The 18,646-nt window shown below is 34.4% G+C and overlaps 2 protein-coding genes across 2 annotated transcripts; one reads left to right on the forward strand and one right to left on the reverse strand.

Moving 5' to 3' along the window:
- The first annotated feature begins 3,334 nt into the window (after positions 1-3,334).
- On the forward strand, positions 3,335-5,174 carry LOC126966464 (cytoplasmic tRNA 2-thiolation protein 2-A). Its single transcript, XM_050810511.1, has 4 exons — positions 3,335-3,754; positions 3,838-4,169; positions 4,252-4,527; positions 4,935-5,174. Exons 1-4 carry the CDS (start codon positions 3,490-3,492, stop codon positions 5,148-5,150), a joined length of 1,089 nt encoding a protein of 362 aa, XP_050666468.1. The 5' UTR covers positions 3,335-3,489; the 3' UTR covers positions 5,151-5,174.
- Positions 5,175-11,873: 6,699 nt separating this feature from the next.
- LOC126966463 (casein kinase II subunit alpha) lies at positions 11,874-18,213 on the reverse strand. Its single transcript, XM_050810510.1, has 7 exons — positions 18,040-18,213; positions 17,395-17,678; positions 15,253-15,440; positions 14,942-15,134; positions 14,484-14,713; positions 14,235-14,383; positions 11,874-12,803 (listed from the first exon to the last, which is right to left on the reverse strand). Exons 2-7 carry the CDS (start codon positions 17,602-17,604, stop codon positions 12,715-12,717), a joined length of 1,059 nt encoding a protein of 352 aa, XP_050666467.1. The 5' UTR covers positions 17,605-17,678; positions 18,040-18,213; the 3' UTR covers positions 11,874-12,714.
- Positions 18,214-18,646: the final 433 nt, after the last annotated feature.

Raw genomic sequence — 18,646 nt, forward strand, 5'->3', positions numbered from 1 at the left:
TTTTTTCTACAAGGTTAAGTTGTAATGTATGTAAATAAGGAAGAGGAACGGTCCAAGAACCATAGTTATAGACACTTGTGGTACCCCCATACAGAAAGGAGTAGACTGTAGAACTGTTATTCACATCGAATGATTGAATTTGAGAGTTGAATATAATTGATTTAATGAAACTTTTATAGTCTGAAATTATAATAGAATTGTTCATACCATTTAAATTAACAAATAAATTTGCTTCGAGTATGTCACTGGAATCCCCAGTAAAAACAGAAGTTACATATGGGCAGCTATAAACTCATTCTAATAGGGAATAGGAAGTATAAGAGGGAATCTATATTGCAATACCAACCGGACTCATGTCTGTCTTTGAAGCATCAAAAGATCTTATACCAATTTTGAAAATCTGCATTACATGAGAGAAAAAGTTTTATTGGCTTCTATGGTATACTTATCAATGTCCACGTTTAATATTACTGACGGTTAAAAGGCAGTGAAAATAGAATTAATCTGTAAAAACGACCGACCGACGTCATTAAATTGTATGAAACACCCATACCGTGGGTGAAGGATTACAAATACTTAGGAGTCACGTTCAACAGCAATATGAACTTCAAGAAACATATTGATACGGTATGCAATAGAGCCCGGTTTGTCCTCAGTCGCCTTTATCCACTTGTGTGTGGGCGAAGCAAACTTTCGCTCAAACACAAAGTGACGCTGTACAAAACCATCGTACGGCCCATACTGTCATACGCAAGCGTCGTTTTCGCGCACACCCGACCGAGCTACTTACGTAGTGCAAGTAGTTTAAAATAAATTCACGCGCATGGCAACCGGAGCCCCGTGGTTCATCCGAAACGTTGACCTTCACCGCGACCTAGAGCTTCCGACGATAGCTCAACACTTTAAAGAGATCTCGCGACGCTTCTTTGACAAGGTGCCTAACCATCCCAACATCTTGGTTAGGAAGGCATGCGGGTACACCACCCTTCACTATAGTCTCAACCCAATAAGACGTCCCAGACACGTAACGGTAGACCCGGATGACGACATCACCATCACGAACGCGACACCCACACAAACACCGACACAGACACGCACACACCGCCTTCGCAGGCGTAGGCGCGGTCAACCACCGCAAACCACTGGCACTCGTCGCTCTGACGATGGCCAGCGGCCCGCACCCTAGATACACCACACATTGTTTTGATACCCGACGAGACGTTAATCCTCGTCCTGTAATCGCTTCACTACACTCACTCACACACGGACTGACATACACCACTTACACAAACACACTCCACAAACAGACACAAACACAAACATACATGCACACTTACATACATTACACAAAACATCACCACACTCGCCGGCGAGTGTGTTCTTATCACCTTTTCATCTTCATTTTCATTCTCTCTCCTTCCCACAAGCACACAGCCGGTCTGAGGTTCGAGTCTCCTTAGGAGACGCCCCGCGACTGTTGTTGCGTAGTCTTTGCGGCCTCCACGGCCCACGTCCTACTTCGCTGTGAAAGCCAGGGCTGCTAACAGCACAGAGGAGGTTTTAGTCGGTATGGGGTGTCCGCTTACGCGGACACTCGAGTCCGACATATTACGCCCCGGAACGGGGCGTAAATACGTAACCGTATTTCCTCCTCTCAAAAAAAAAAATATATATATAAGATAAGAGGATAAGAGTTAGAGAGGTGAGAAAATAAAAGTTAACTGTGGAGAATGCAAGTCTTTTGTCTTCAGAAATACTATTATTATTGTACAAGGCAACTAGTTGGACTAATTTTTGGAACAAAGGATGTTCACGAGATTCAGCTAGGTTGAAGAAAAATTTATTGGCAAGAAATTGTCGATTGAATGGGAAGAGGTGGTTCTACACACTCAACAATTGTATGGTATTAGTAGGGCTGGATTTCATGGCTCCCTTATACATAAGCAATTTGAATTATGCCCAATTTACTCAGGCCTGCTTAATTTCCTGATTTTACAATTATTTTTGGGTGAAGGTGTGAGCTCCACACCACACCAACAGACATCAGATACAGAGCGCAGGAAGTTATTTTCTCACATTTCTTTGAGACATAATGACAGTGCTTTATTCATGATAATTTATTATTTTAATCTGGATGAAAGCAACCTCTTACACACGCGATAGGTCACTTTGTTTTAGTGTGCGTGCGTTGCTGAAAATAAGAGGCTAACAGTTCACCGCTATTTTTTGACGTTATCACATCTGTCACAGTCTATCTAGACCCCAAACGTATAATTTATCTATGGTTGTGTTATTATTCATTCATGGTATTATGGTAAATCTACATTTGAAAAAAAATGTGTCGCAGTGTTAGTTGCCATACTCCTCCGAAACGGCTTTATCGATTTTTATGAAATTTTATTATTATCAGACCAAATATTTTATTATATTTGGTCTGATAATAATAGGTTGTAATCTATTTTTTTACCCGAAACTTTTTTTATTAATTTATATAGCGATACAGCGTTTGCCGGGTCAGCTAGTTGTATCAAAGTAAATATATAACTAATAATATCCATGCAAGCTTTGGCTGTTGGCACAACCCCAAAGAATATATTATTTACTCAAGGAATAGACAAAGCACGCCCATAGCTGTTATTTATCTACTATGACCATAGACCAAGTATAGTAACTAGACATCGGTTTGGCGTGGCCAACATGAGACAGAAAATATCCTATATTTAAAGGTACATTTAACACAAGTGTTCTTTCACTATCTCTTTTATATCGTTAAACACAACATCGCACCATTTCCTTCGATTCTACTTAAAAATTGTCACCGACATTGTATAAATATTGGATGTTTCACACGTTTCACAAAATATCTGTGCAGCACTCTCAAGTTTGTTTAGCACACGGGGTGTGCTAACCTTGAAAAAACCGGCACGCAGGGCGAAACAAAAAACTAATCCCTCTATCTCATCTCTTTACATAAGACTCGCATAAGTTTTTCTTTATCTCGTGTGAGTGAGACGGAAGCTATCAATTAGTCTAGTTACTATACTTGGTCTATGACTATGACGGTAGTAGATAACTTGAGTCTCGTTACCGTTAGAGTAATAGTCAAGTCCCTATATATTATTATACTCTTTGGTAATAGTGTTCTGTGTTATTAGTTCACTGAGTACCTACCTACTATTTTGTATTTACTTTGTTATATTAATTATTATAGTAATATTGACTTAAATAAGCAAATCTCCATACTAAAAATATTCTTCTATAGCGTTTCTGTTACGTTTGCGTTAGAATAAATTTAATTTCTGTGTGATTTAAAAGATAAGTAAGAAATGTGATCTGTTACAAGTTCTAGGTTATGTTTACTTACTGTTTTTAAAATTATTTTTAAATTTCTTTATTAAATTTTTGTATAATTTTGATTCAAAGTGTATATTATATTGATCAACCAAATTTAATAAATTATAAGTATAACATATTGATCAAATTACTATAATGAAATGCAAAAAGTGTGATAGTATTGGAACTTTAGCAATAAGAAAAGAATATTTCTTTTGCGACGATTGCTTCCTTAGCTATGTTAATCATAAATTTCGTGCGTGTCTTGGAAAGAATACAAAGATTAAACCAAAAGACAAAGCCTTACTATGTTTATCTGGGGGACCTTCATCAATTGTTCTTTTGGATTTAGTTATGAATAGTGTATCATTAGAAACACATAAAAAATTAAGGATCACTCCTGTTTTACTACATATTACTGGTATGCGAACATGAAATGTATGTGCTGAAAGTGATTCTTTTTTTAAGTTCTATTGAAATAATAGATATTTTTTTGTCTTTAAGGTCTTAAGAATGATTCATTAAATCAGAGGAACTCTCAGTTATTACATGATTTAAGTAAAAAGTATAATACTGTCATTAATGAAGTAAATATTAATGATTATAAATGGAAAAACACTGTAGATTTAAATTTTTGCACTAAATTCTTGGGTCTAACTCACAATCCTACAGCTAAATTAGATTATGAAGCTAAGATTAAACAAAACCTGTATTATGAGGTTGCTAAAGAGATGGAATGTAATTTGATATTCACTGGTGAGACTAATACTACATTAGCTCAGAATTTGCTTTCAAATATTGTCATGGGAAGAGGATCGCAAGTGGAAAATGATATTGTTAGTTTACAATAATTATTTCTTAATTTTTTTAGTTAAATACACAATAGAATTTCCTAATATTGTATCAATTCTTTTTCAGGGGTTTTGTGATGGACGTAATTGTAATGTTAAGTTATTACGACCAATGAGAGATCTAACAGTTGAAGAATTGGATCATTACAAAAGAATAAAAAAATTGGATTCTGTATGTGATACAAATATTTCTGTCAACAGTATACAAAAAGTTATATCAAACTTTGTAGATGAGTTACAAACTAATTCTCCAGCAACAATTTCTACAATATGTAAAACTGCAGATAAACTTGGCACAGCTGCAAAAGATATTAAAGAATCTCAAATATGCTCACTATGCCAGGTAATTCACAGTACTGTAGTAAGTTATAGTAAACTATTGTTCTAGAGATGCATTTTAATGACTTTTTTTTTATTTCACCACTTTACTCTCTTTTTGTAGCCTACAAAATAATTATCAGCACTGCTATGAGCAGAGATTGTATTCATTCATGTATAGTATTTTTAAAGTACATTAATGTACCTCTGGCCTTTATTAGTATAAGAGGAAATTTAATTGACTCCGAAAATTAATAGGGTTACCCTTAATTGGTTAGGAATATAATAAAAACAGATCTGATCAAGAATGAGTCATGACAGTAGCAAACTAGGGTTAACTGTGCCCACCCCTCTCGTACACACTACCATGAACATTAAAAATAATTCAATATAATATGTACTTTTAAGTTAATGTATTAATTTTCTTTTTAGAGTAATCTGGATGTCCATAATTCAAAATTAACAGCAATTGAGGCAATTAGTTTTTCAAAGAGAATATCATCCGGAGATATACCAAAAGCAATAAAAATTTGTAGCAATGAACTAGGCAATGTTGAAAGTAGTAACTTTCTGTTTCCTGATTACAATAACACCTTATGTTATTGTTGTAGTAAGACTTATTCAGAATTAAATAATACTGGTGTATAATATTAATAAACACTTCAATAATAATCATATCTTTTCCTTTCGTGATTGTCCTATTTTATAATTATGTGATGGATTATTGATAAAAACAAATGACATATATTTTTGTTAAGGAAGTTGTACGCGCTTTTTAGGGTTCCATAGCCAAAATTTTTGTCATCAAACCTTATGTGTTGGGTACCTATGGATAGGTCTTCAAATCTGAATAGTTTGCGCAGGAGACACTCAAATATTATTATTGTTAAAGAATATATTATTTGATATTATCTTCCTTGCTGCTACGGAGCCCTTCATGGGCGAGTCCAACTCGCACTTGGCTGCCTATTTTTTTTTGTATTGCTTGGTTGTACAAATTCCTTGTGGAGAAGCACGACACATGTAATGGAGAGGATACCGTGCGAAGGTGAAATTCGGCGACAGGAATCAAATCAAACAGCTCTTTGGAACACCACCCGTGATAGATGCGGCATGAGACACACAATGAAGCGACGTCAACCAAAATCAGGTGATCTCAGAGTACTAGATGTCCGACAATTCGACCTGCTGTGATGCACGCAGTCGAATGGTTCGAACCGATAGTGGGGTACGCCAGACCAGAGATGACAGCAACACTACAATAATAGTACCTATATCGCAAAATTTCCATCATTTGGGCTTCCGGGGAGCTTATGCAAGTGGACCTCCAGCTTCCTCACTGGGCGCAGCATTCAGGTCGTTATTGACGGTCATTGCTCGAATCCCAAGCCCGTGAACGCTGGGGTGCCCCAAGGCTGTGTTCTGTCTCCCAAACTGTTTCTTCTGCATATCAATGATATGTTGGACACCTCCAACATACATTGATGGGGAGTGTTCCGAAGAGCTGTTTAACCTTATTCCTGCCGCCGAATTCTACCTTCCCACGACACGCCACAAGTTAGGATATCATCTCCACCATCTGGATGTGTGGCGTTCCTTCACAGTGCGGTTTTCAAGGAGCTTTCTTCCACGTACTACAAAACTGTTGAATGAACTTCCTTATGCGGTGTTTCTCGGACGATACGACATGGGTACCTTCAAAAAAAGCGCGTACACCTTCCTTCAAGGCCGGCAACGCTCCTGTGATTCCTGTAGTGTTGCAAGATAATGTGGGCGGCGGTGATCACTTAACACCAGGTGACCCGTACGCTCGTTTGTCCTCCTTTTCCATAAAAAAAATAGTAATAAGTTATAAAGTAAACGAGCACGCGGGTAAGAGCTATATTCACGCTATAAATTGGTGAAAACGGCATGAAAATTAGTGCAGTAGTTTTTGAGTTTATCTCGAACAGACAGCAAGGCGGAGGACTTTGTTTTATATGTAGTGAAAACCAGCTGTCAGCTGAAACCGCTGGGCCGAGAACCATAAAATTTTGCACATATACTCTGCATGTATTATGTGACGTAGGATTTTTGAAAATGTATATTTGAAAACCTAAGGGGCTGAAAAAGGGGTAGCAAAGTTTGTATGGAACAACGTGTTTTCTTGGAAGAAATTTTTAGACTCAACCATTCCATTTTTTGAAGTTTCCTCAAACTTTCGCTAATTGGCGTTTTTCAGTTCAATTGTGAATCGCACAACTTTTTACATGATTTTTATGGTTATTTTAGCTTCTTCACTTTTGTGGTTGAAGCTAAATGTGAATCTAGAAGTGGTTAAAATGGTTAAGAATGTTTTTATGGAAAATCAGTCAGCCTGTCAGTTTCCTCTTTTAAAATATTATAATCTTGAATTATTCATTTTAATCTTTTCGATGTCTGATTTCGTCTACCATGCAGACGAAGTAAGCAAAAGCTAGGTTTCAAATAAAAATTTGTGTTAGAATGTATTTTTTTCGGCCACAATTGTTCGCAAGTATAGCCGACTCGCCGAGCCTTTGCTACCAGTTGCAGTTTTATTATAATAATTGGGTGCCTAAGTTTGATAAGCAACCTGATAGGTATATACACTAAAAGATAACAACAATTATTGCTGTTATAATTTGGCAAGGCGCTACCAGGTGTTAAAAATATTTGAAATTGGAATAAAACAGGCATGCAGCAAGCGATTGACATCCACCGCATACCAACTTCGAGAATTTGAAATTAAGAAACTGGTAGATATAAGTTCACATATTGTATAGTTACTGAATTTAAATTGAATTTATAAACTCTGCTTTTCCCAATAAAGCAAAAAAAGTTTACATGGTGCAAAAATAAAAACTAATTATTCATTAAAATTAATAATATTCTTCACTTGACACAACATTTTTTGGGTATCGTCGCTTCAATAAGAAATTAAGAGAAGAAGGAAAGTCGTATTTATGCTACAGGCGCTATAGAAACGTGGACCAGTGTAATACTTATTTTAAAACTTTACATGACACTCCTAAAGCTAGCTAAAGATATGGGCCCTCGCTGTGAATCTGCGTTTTGCCTAAATTCTAAGCTCCGTGCCTGTTGATATTACTGAACAAGAACGGCGAGGTGTCTAGTACTTAAAAGACTGGGTTCTTAGGTACTGCGGTATCTAGTTGGAGCGCAGCAGAGATCAGTCCTTGATCTAAGGTCTAGAAATTGAATTGTAACTACTACAAGTTTGTGAGGGAGGTTTCTTCATACTTTAGGAATATCGGAGTGGTTAGAAATATTTCCGAACTCAATGAGGCCTACAAAAAGCATTGCCTTGAAAATAATAAAGAGTGTTTTTGTGTCGTCGCACTTTTGACAATAAGTTCCTCAGAAGTAATGTGTTTATACATACCAAGAAAGGACCAGTGTGACTTGTTGCTCTTACAAAGGGGTTATCATACCAGGAGAGGCCGGAAGGAGCACATTGAACTCAAAACTCACGCCAGTGCTGACAAAAGGTTGGCTACATTTTGAGGTGCCTGTCATGTTTTGACACAGGATGTTCAGGCTGTGAAAATGGCTCCAATGGCTTAGCAATGCTTTACTAGAGCAGCTATAACATAATGAAGAGGTTTTTCAAAACATTTTGGTCAAGGGCCGTTCTCAAACTCGGTACATAATTCTATAGAGTCGAAACTCAAGGGTTAAGAAATTTATTCCGCGCCAATATTCTGCTCTAACAAAATAGGTAGAGGTAAGCCGAAACTATACGAGGCTATTTAATTAGGCTTACATTTTTCAAAGCCTGAAGATCATATCTACAAATCTATATGGCCAGGCATTTTGATCTACAATTTATTAATGCCCTATAACTTTTGACGAACTCTTTGTTATAGTTTTATAATGATTGAAACGTAAATGAGACAAGACTGATAGTAATAAGTTCCTTTAGTAAATACCGCATTTGTGCACGAATATGCCAGCAAAAGCGCCTATGTGACTTGTATATTTGATAAATAACGATTTTTTTTATGAACAAACGAGCGTACGGTTCACCTGGTCTTAAGTGATCACCGCCGCCTACATTCTCTTGCAACACCAAAGGAATCCCAGGAGGGCTGCCGGCCTTTAAGGACATTTTTTGGACATAATTCAGAAAATTCAGTGACTGGGCTACAGCAAGCATAGAGCAGAAGGTGGACCCCCTTTTTCGAAGGTGCCCATGTCGTATCGTCCCGAAAACACCGCACAAGGAAGCTCACTCCACAGCTATGTGGTAAGTGGAAGAAAGCTCCTTGAAAACCGCGCTGTGGAAGACCGCCACACATCCAGATACTGTGGATAATATCCTAACTTGTGGCGTGTCGTGCGAAGGTGGAATTCGGCGGCAGGAATCAGGTTAAACAGCTTAGGATATAACTATTTTGAGCATTTAATTATTTGTCAAACACCAAATAAATGGACTATAAAATAAGAAGCGGATTTTAAATTTATATTATAAAGAGGAGACATTCGTTTTTGTATGTATGTTTGTAATTTTTTCACACAAAAACTACTGAACCCATTTAAAAAATTATTTCACCATTAGAAAGCTGCATCTTCACTGAGTGACATAGGCTATATTACATTTTCAAAAAAATAGGGATCCCTAATAAAAATGCAATATAACCCAAGGTATGAGAAGGTCTGTCATGGCATGCGCTGCGGAAACTATTGATGATAGAACAAATAATGTTCGTCAATATCGTATCAGTATCTTCAGAAAAGTCCGCGCTACCATAATATGGTATCGCGGACATATTATGTCCAACTAATGTAAGACTTATGCCACTCTACTTTTAAACATTAGAAAAGTGCCGACAATAATCAAACCATATTATTCATAACTTTGTATTAAATGATATATTTTTAAATACTTTTTGAATAACTAAAATCGGACATTCCATTCAAAAGATATAACGAATTTAAAATGTCGATATTATGAAAATAATAATAAGTGAAATAAAAATATTAAATTGACAAAAATAAATCTACTTATAGTCCGACTTATTAGACTTTCCACTTGGTCGATATCTAAGCGAGTGAAGCCGCGGGACATACTAGTAGTAAGTATTTTGGTTTTTATCTCCTATTAAAGTTCAAAAATGCATATCCGCGGTGTTGTAATATAAGCGAAGATATGTAAGATGTAGATTTGTTTCGAAAAGTACCAACTTATATCGATTGTCTCTAAAGTTTTTCACTTTATCAATATACAGGCGAATTTTTTAAGTAGGTGCGGATGGCTAATCTTAAAACTATGAGGAATAGCATAGATAGCGTTGTTTATAAGAAATAGCGGTGTTTCCGGGACGATACGACATGGGTTCCTTCAAAAAAAGCGCGTACATCTTCCTTAAAGGCCGGCAACGCACTTGTGATTCCTCTGTGTTGCAAGAGAATGTGGGCGGCGGTGATCACTTAACACCAGGTGACCCGTACGCTCGTTTGTCACCCTAAATAAACCCTCCATAAAAAAAAATAGAGTAATCTCGGGTTCGATTTTAATAAACAAAAAATTTTGAAAAACGAATACAACAGGAATAGAAAGCCGCTAATTTATAAGAAAAAAATATCCTCTATTATTAACACCATTTTGATAGTGTACCTGAGAAAGGTCCGATTCTGGAAAATAATAACACGGCCTTAAGGATGGAGTAAAAGCAGAGGACGTGCCCTGTCTGGACCTGAGGATCGTACGCCTTTTAAAAGTTATAGGTCTCGAGGATATAATTTAAATCTTGGCATAGTAACACGTTTCCTAGTTAGTAGCCTCGATTCTCTTCCTTATCTTTTGAGTTGAGGGTAGGCGCGCTAGCGCAAGCAGGGGGCCTATTAGAACCTTGGATTTAAATGCATTTTAATCCCCATCAATCATTATGAATGGAGTTCATTTATAACAAATACTTTTTAATGTTCTTACGTTTCCCACTTGAGTCACCTTTATGTCTACAATTCATTACCTGCACCTTATTACAAAACCTACTCAATATAGTTTCAACATACTCGCGCACCTCAGCTTCACACTAATATGTTGCAATTCTAATTTTCGAGTAGGTACATCTTCGTGGCAAGGCCACAGAACAATAAAAAATTTAAATTATAATGTCATCCATTATTATTTTGTTCGGTTATGTTATTAACATTTTTGGTTACACTATAAATCATTTTTAGAAAAAAAAAACAGAGAGAATACCAACTTTAGGACGGAACGTTGACCTCTTTTAGTTACCTACGTCAAAATGTTAAATGAACTGTTTGAAGAGCTGGATGACGTCTTCGGTTCAGCCTGTCCACTAATTAATTCAACAATACAGTGCCCCAGCCAAAAGAGACTTTATGTAAACAGTTTAGCGATATTTTATGCAACCAAGAATCCAGAAGTAGACTGGAGAGAATTCTTATTAATTATTCAGTAAGGTTCAATACATGGGTAAGAATAATATATCATAACAATCTGTTATGTTTTTAAAGTGATAACCCTCACTAGGATTAATACACAAATAAAATTTGAAAAACAAAATTTTATGAATGATGCGGGACTCGAACCCACGACCCCTGGCGTTCCGTGCCGGTGCTCTAACCAATTGAGCTAACCGTTCGAGTGACGTATCGTCATAAAATCTTGTATGCTTTTTGTTCAACTCTTAGGTTGTGGCTACATCTACAGGAGCTACTTTACAGGTGATACCTGCTCAACCCCAATATTTGCATATTAAGAAATTGACTTGAAATGTCGCTCTTGAAAATCTAAACAATTTGTTATGTTTTTAAAGTGATAACCCTCACTTCTACGATTAATTCGGATTTGGCCTTCCGTTCTCGCTTGAATGGCATCTTCATCATGGCATAGTTTTCCACTGACATCAAACAAACGAAGACCAAAAGTCTCGCCAGGTATATTGTCACAGATACCACACTTAAGGGTACAGGAGCTACTTTACAGGTGATACACATCTACAGGAGCTACTTTACAGGTGATAACCTGCTCAACCCCAATATTTGCATATTAAGAAATTGACTTGAGATGTCGCTCTTGAAAATCAAAACAATTTGTTATGTTTTTAAAGTGATAACCCTCACTTCTAGGATTAATTCGGATTTGGCCTTCCATTCTCGCTTGAATGGCATCTTCATCATAGCATGGTTTTCCACTGACATCAAACAAACGAAGACCAAAAGTCTCGCCAGGTATATTGTCACAGATACCACACTTAAGGGGTCAGATTGTACTATCAAATAAAAGGTCAGAAGGTATAACATAAAGATACTAATTATTATTTTAACTTAAGGGATTTCCATACAGAAATATGTAACATAATGACATTAAAAATCCAAACATACCAGGCAAAGTTAGTTTGTTTATTAAGAAAATTTAGATGCAACAACTTGAAGTTATCACACTTAAAATAAATTATAAATGAATGAGGCTCACCTTTTACTGAAGACCAACTCAATTTAACTATATTATATTTATAGGGACCAACTAACATAACTTATCCAAAATATAATATACTAATAAGCAATGTTATTTTTACATTACCTAATTAATATTACTGGTAGTCCTTAAGAAAGACGCAATGAAAGATAATTGTACACATTAAAATTTTGTATTTATATCACATATCTACAGTTTCATTAAATAAATACAAAATTTTAATTCAAGTTTCAACAAAATTTATGTAATAACCAACCGGTATGTTGAATGGATGTCTCGGTATTATACAAGTAATTACAATCCATAGGTTAATAAATGCAAGACCAAGTGCAATCAATCTCGTCCACATTTACTTGACAATAATCCACTTTTAATTCATAATTAATAATAAAAAAAGAGAGAAACTTTAAAAATTTCTATTACAATTACTTTATCAAACTCAAAATGGTGGCTCAGTTAATGAATTCAAATGCCTTGCATAATATTGTTGATTTTGTACTAGAGATGAAACACTTTGAAAACAAATAATAAGAATTAACTAACATTTAACACTAACATAATATTGTCTTTCCAAATTACTCGTATTATGGACTTGGAATCATTTAGTATTGTTTTTCTATAACGATCGCAGTCTCCTTATTTCTTCTCAGGTGCATTTACATCTCTTCTTGCGGAATCTTGTACAGTGAATATTTAATATTGCATTACAAACTGTTATATAGAGCATTATTATTTGGAAAACAATTACTCAGTTGCGTTAATAGTTCCTTGCAATGCATTCGGTGTTGGTGAATTAGAAGATGCCATCCGACCTTGCTCCTTCACAATTGGATCTGTGGACCATATCACCAAGGTTAATAAATTTAAGAGATAACAGTGGTAGAACAGAACAGTTAGGTGATTGTTTGAAACAAAGTAATATTTCATTTGAAATTAGTGACCAAAGAGGATGTTAATACTATGTAACAAGAGGCAGAACTGCATAAGTTGGGATTAAATTTTAGTTGAGTATGAAATGTGCAGTTATTTGACATAAGTTTGAAATTGTAGTAATTACAGTATGGCGATTGGCGACGAAGTATAATCCGGCTAAGTTTGAAAGCGAACAGTTCCTTAAAACATAGTGGATTTCGGCTATCTGCATTTTTTACAAGATTAAAGCCGTCATCTCTCAACTGACTGTATGTTTCATCCAATCATGTAAATCTCTTTTTTCTTAGAGAGTTATGCTAGGCTGCTAGTGACTTTCAGGGTGGACCAAAGTCCTGTTTTTTCTGTTTGCCAAAGCAAACAGAAAAAAGTTGGTGTGAAATCAGCTGATTCAGATGTAGAATAATAAGTACATAGAGTATGTATATACATAATATATGCTTTATGTTGTTATGGAGTGCCAAGAAAACATGAATCATTGCAGCCACATAGCCAGCCAGAAGGAACTGCAACAATTTGGACAACAACAAGGACAGCCAAAATTTGCCCTAAGAAACACACCAGAAGTCAAAAGTAAATAACATATTGATCTGCATTTATCAACAAAAATGGTGAAGGTTGGATCTTTTTTTCTTTACTGGGCAAACAATTATAGAATAACTTATATTATACAATTTTATAAATTCTCATGTTGCAGTGTTTGTAGTTAAACTCCTTCGAAACGGCTTGACCGATTCTCATGAAATATTGAGTGCATATTGGGTAGGTCTGAGAATCAGTCAACATCTATTTTTCATCCCCCTAAATGTTAAGGGTGGTCCACGCCAAATTTTTTTGAATTTTTTTTTAAATTTGTTTATGAGTCAGCATTTAAAAATACATACAACTTCAAATTTTCACCCATCTATGATCAACAGTTACTTTTGTATCGCGATTTTAATATCGGCAATACAATGTTTGCTGGGTCAGCTAGTAATATATAAAGAAATCACATAGTGATCTTACATCTAATTATGTAAAAATCTTTCAGGTTTGTATACCTATCATATGGCCTAAATATCCAAAAATATGGCTAATTAAGAGTAAATGAAAAAATATACTAAACTTATAAATACACAAACAGAACAGATAATAACCTTTATTATATTATTTATCAATAATTGTGTATCTATTATATATATCTATTTTATACTGATGTTAATGGTTACAGGAAAAACTGGTCAACTTTTTTATTTCAACAGCATTCACATTGCGGCAGTATCCAAAGAAATTTACTCACCATTATTTTCATTACTTAACATTTTGTATAAATAAAAATAATATAATATACTCACAGAAGTATGGATGATCCATAGCTTCACGAGCAGTGTAGCGCTCATAGTGGTCATAACGCAATAGACGATCAAGGAAATCTAACGCTTCAGGAGACACCAAGTGCTGATTTTCAGAATGTACAAAGCGATCCCACCTTTTACGAGAATGCCTGTATAACAGATAAACATAAGAAAACTCTATGTTACATGTATTAAGTATAAGATTTATTTACTTTTGTGACACACTATTTTGAATTTTAAAACACTTGCCTTCCAAGTATATCATTGTACCGTGGATCCAATTCTATATGGTACTTATCCAAATATTCAAAGAGATCTTCAGTGCCCAGCACTTTAGCAATCCTGACAAGTTGGTCGTAATTATCATGACCATGGAAGAAAGGCTCTTTACGGAAGATCATTGATGCTAGCATGCATCCTAATGACCACATGTCTAATGAATAATCATACATTTGATAATCAACAAGAAGTTCAGGCCCCTACAAAAAATAAAAATAAATAAAAACAATGTCAAACAGTACCTACAAAAAATTTACTCTATTAATAAATTATATATTATCGGTGTGTTTAAATAAATGTGACAGATAATTCATAATCTTAGACAGTGTCAAACTTATTATGTAATTTGAAACTAAATTCATAGTTTGGCAGACTAACACACATAAAACTTGACAATATTAAAAAAAAAAATCTAGTCTCATCCATACCTTAAAGTACCTTGATGCTACGCGGACATTGTATTCTTGACCTGGATGATAAAACTCGGCTAAGCCCCAATCAATAAGTCGCAACTTTCTGTTATCATGATCAATCATCACATTGTGAGGTTTGACATCTCTGTGCATAATGCCCATACTGTGGCAGTAATCTAATGCCTTCAAAAGTTCATATAAATAATACCTGCAATTTTATTTCAAACAATTCATGTTAGTAGACAAAAGGGACAGTTTCTTTAATTTTTTTAAACCTGATTACTCTTAATATTCTACATAAACCAGAAATATAATACCAAAGTTACCTTATATCATAATCTGAAAGTGTTGAATATAATTGCTTAAAGTCAGTATTGTTAACATGTTCAAATATTAATGCCGGTGTACGTGACACGGGATCTTTTACTACAGCTTGTAATGTTATAATATTTGTGCCTCCTCTTAAATTTTCTAATATTTTTATTTCTCTCCTTATTTTCTTCTTTTTTACAGGCTGAAATTTTAATAGTATCTCGGTTTACTATAGACAGATATGACAAAAAAAGTAAATTAAACATATTAGGGAAAATTTTAAGCATGGCCAAATAATCATTTGATTCTGGATACTAAAGCTATCTTTATTTTCAACAACATTAATTCAAAACACTGAATTGTATAATTTTCATAGTTGCATATTTACTTTAATACTATTTATTTACCCCTTATTCATAATGGTCCGCTAACTTTAAACAGCCGCTAAGGAGTGTTTTTTCTCATTCTGACTTAGGTCAATAGAAGAAGACAGAGTGAGAATTAGCAATGTTTTAAGTTAGCAGACTATTATGAATAAGGGGGTTAATATTTGCTATAGGGGGTAACTGTATAAATTAAAGAAAAATCTATAGCTTGTTCAGTTTTATTCAACAATGAGCTGAAGGTATGTATATTATTGCTGGTCATATTCCACTAATTTACAACTTATTTTAATAAATAAATGGCATCTTAAAACATTTCAATACTCTGTGAAATGAGACAAACTAGAAACATTACCAAGTTTCACAATTTCTAAAATAGTATCAAAATGTATTAATAGCAAAACAACTTTTAATAGGACATATTTTAATCATCTATAATAGATACAGATTTTAATTTTTTGAAAGAATGTTGACTAGTTCTTCTAAATTTTACTTATTCTGAAATTAAATTTATGTGTCACACATATCTTTCACTTAGTAAAAATCAGGCTCATATATGCATGATTTAATGAAAAATTTATGCTTTTTATCACTTCAAATCATATTTATCTGTGTAAAGGCAAACATCGATAATAGATTCATAATGATGTTGGTCTTAAAATCATAATTACAAGAGTGAGGTTTGTTAGCAGATTCTTAGTATCAGAGAAGTGCCCTTGCCTCTCAATCCGGAGCTACTGGTTTTGCTGTATATTTATGTATCACCAGATACCAACTTTTGTTCCCTACAGCGAAGAAAATCAGTGTGAGGAAACATATACAAACACATTCAAAGAAATTCAAAGGTGTGTGAAGCTAACCAACTCACACTACACCCAAAAGGCCTTGACCCAGGGTGGTTTCATACAGTAAAGGCACACAGTATACATCCAGATGCAGGAAATAGCCTGTGAATACCTTTGCCTAGCATTCTTAAATGCTCCCATACTGTGTACTCAATAAATAATGTAGGAAAGGTAAAAATTAAGTTACAATGTAATATTATGTATGTATTCTATCTGGCTAAAACTATTCTCACTGTTCTATTTTTGAAAGTAGAATCTATAAAGATTGATCCTAGAGCTTATTTAACTAGATACCTATACCATATAAGAATTTAATTATTGTCCAATTTTAAAATCAGAAATAAACTTTAGAGTTCTGAGTTGATTTTATATATGTTTTTTATAAACTACCTTTAAGTACAAACCACCCAGTCATTAACAGTTCACTTCAGACTAAAAAGGGATAACCAAGATTTGTTCAATCAATTAAAAAGTATGGCAGATTGCAATCGCTAATAGCAAACTATATACTTATTGTATATAATTTTATTTAGTAATGTGACTCATTTTATTTATAATATTAATTTCTGAGTAGAAACATACAAACTCAGCAAATAAGCATGAGAATTACTCTTGGTCATGTAAAAAAAAGTAATTAAACTTTTTATACAGATTACTCTATAACTTTTATTGTAGGATTTGGAATAGAATAGAAATATACATATTTTTTCAATTCAAGATTTAACACCTTTAATTTCAAGTGATTCTAATAAACAAGAGTAAACTACATTAAAACTTTCCTCAGAGAAACTTAAATGAGGCAAGCCATTCAATATTTAGACTCATACCTTTTTTATGAATTATACTTCAACATGATTTTATATAGCAAATATCTGATTTACCTACTGCATAAAATAAGTAAAATTGATGTTTCAAGATATGGACTCACCTTCAATATTTTGACTACACATTTTTCATTATTTGTGGTATTTATTGCCTCAAATACTTCACTGTACTTTCCACGCCCAAGCTTTCGTACTAATTGATAGTCTTCTTGATTACCCCAATCTACCACATAGCTCTCATAGTCCCAGTACTCTCTAGGTTTTTGTGAATTAACATCGGCATATACCCGAGCTCTACTAGGCACTGCCATCATATTGTGTGTATGCCAACCTAGGGATTTTTCGACGACACTCTTACCGGAAATCGCATATGTCTTGAGTAAAGATACTGTGGATGAAAATATTTTGAACGTCACTTTTATGTGTTCACAATCACAATGAGCATTTGTAATTTTTATCATTCAAGTTTCAAAGTTTCAACTTGTCACTGGGAATCATTAACAGCGATTACGAACAATTACGAGTCACTGGTATTGATGTATAACCTAAAAACGATATCCAACTCGATTAACTAATATAATCTTTAAGGCATTTTTAAATAGAACGTTATTTTTTTTCCTACAGTGTGTTAACTGCGTTAAAGTAACTAAAATATATATTACACGAAATAAAATTTGAAACCCTTTGGAGGCAGAAAAACGCACGCCATTAATCGCCAAATGATTCAAGTGCATGAAGAATTGCCATACCTAACACATAATTGCAGTAATCCTAAGACTTTATTCAAAAATAAATAGTTGAAGCGTATATAAATATTCTAAAAAGTAATAATTTACTTAAAGTTCACTAAACAAGTTGCACTTTTATCACATAACCGGCACAAATTCAGTGAAATTCAAGATGGACGCCCATCTCATTCTCAGTTACAGAGTTTAATAGAGTAGGTACACGGTCGCATTGAGTTATTAATATTTTTTATACGCTGTGGAGAGAACAGATAAACTATCATACCATATATTTGACTCTACTCTATGACAATAACAAAAATCAATTTCTAGATCTTGATAAAATTTTAATACAATAGGTACTTACCTACAATAATGAGTTAATTAACCATACAAAAAATTCGCTTATAATATTATTGACGATTCACACGCAAAGTTCAGTCTCCTGTCTCGCTATTCGTTGGGTTTTATTCAGGAAACGCATATAAAACATGGAAGCATTTCTGACGCTTTAAACTAGAACAACTAAAACTATACCGTAGCTGGCTGGACTGGACTGTCTCTTCACGCGGATTAGTTCAGTTAGGCAAGTGAGCGCGATTGAATCCCTGCCTGAGATTTTAAAATTAAA

This window comes from Leptidea sinapis, chromosome 10 (assembly GCF_905404315.1).
Source record: "Leptidea sinapis chromosome 10, ilLepSina1.1, whole genome shotgun sequence".
In the NCBI taxonomy this organism is placed as follows: Eukaryota; Metazoa; Arthropoda; class Insecta; order Lepidoptera; family Pieridae; genus Leptidea; species Leptidea sinapis.

Bases quoted from the DNA above. Each gene is read 5' to 3' on its own strand.
- LOC126966464 (XM_050810511.1), top strand. From the start codon at position 3,490: ATGAAATGCAAAAAGTGTGATAGTATTGGAACTTTAGCAATAAGAAAA. The intron at 3,755-3,837 runs GTATGCGAACAT...TTTGTCTTTAAG, and splicing joins TGTTTTACTACATATTACTG to GTCTTAAGAATGATTCATTA. The intron at 4,528-4,934 runs GTAATTCACAGT...TTTTCTTTTTAG, and splicing joins AAATATGCTCACTATGCCAG to AGTAATCTGGATGTCCATAA.
- LOC126966463 (XM_050810510.1), bottom strand. From the start codon at position 17,604: ATGATGGCAGTGCCTAGTAGAGCTCGGGTATATGCCGATGTTAATTCA. The intron at 14,714-14,941 runs GTATGGATGAGA...TATTTTTTGTAG, and splicing joins TAGCATCAAGGTACTTTAAG to GGGCCTGAACTTCTTGTTGA. The intron at 14,384-14,483 runs GCAAGTGTTTTA...TCTGTTATACAG, and splicing joins TACAATGATATACTTGGAAG to GCATTCTCGTAAAAGGTGGG.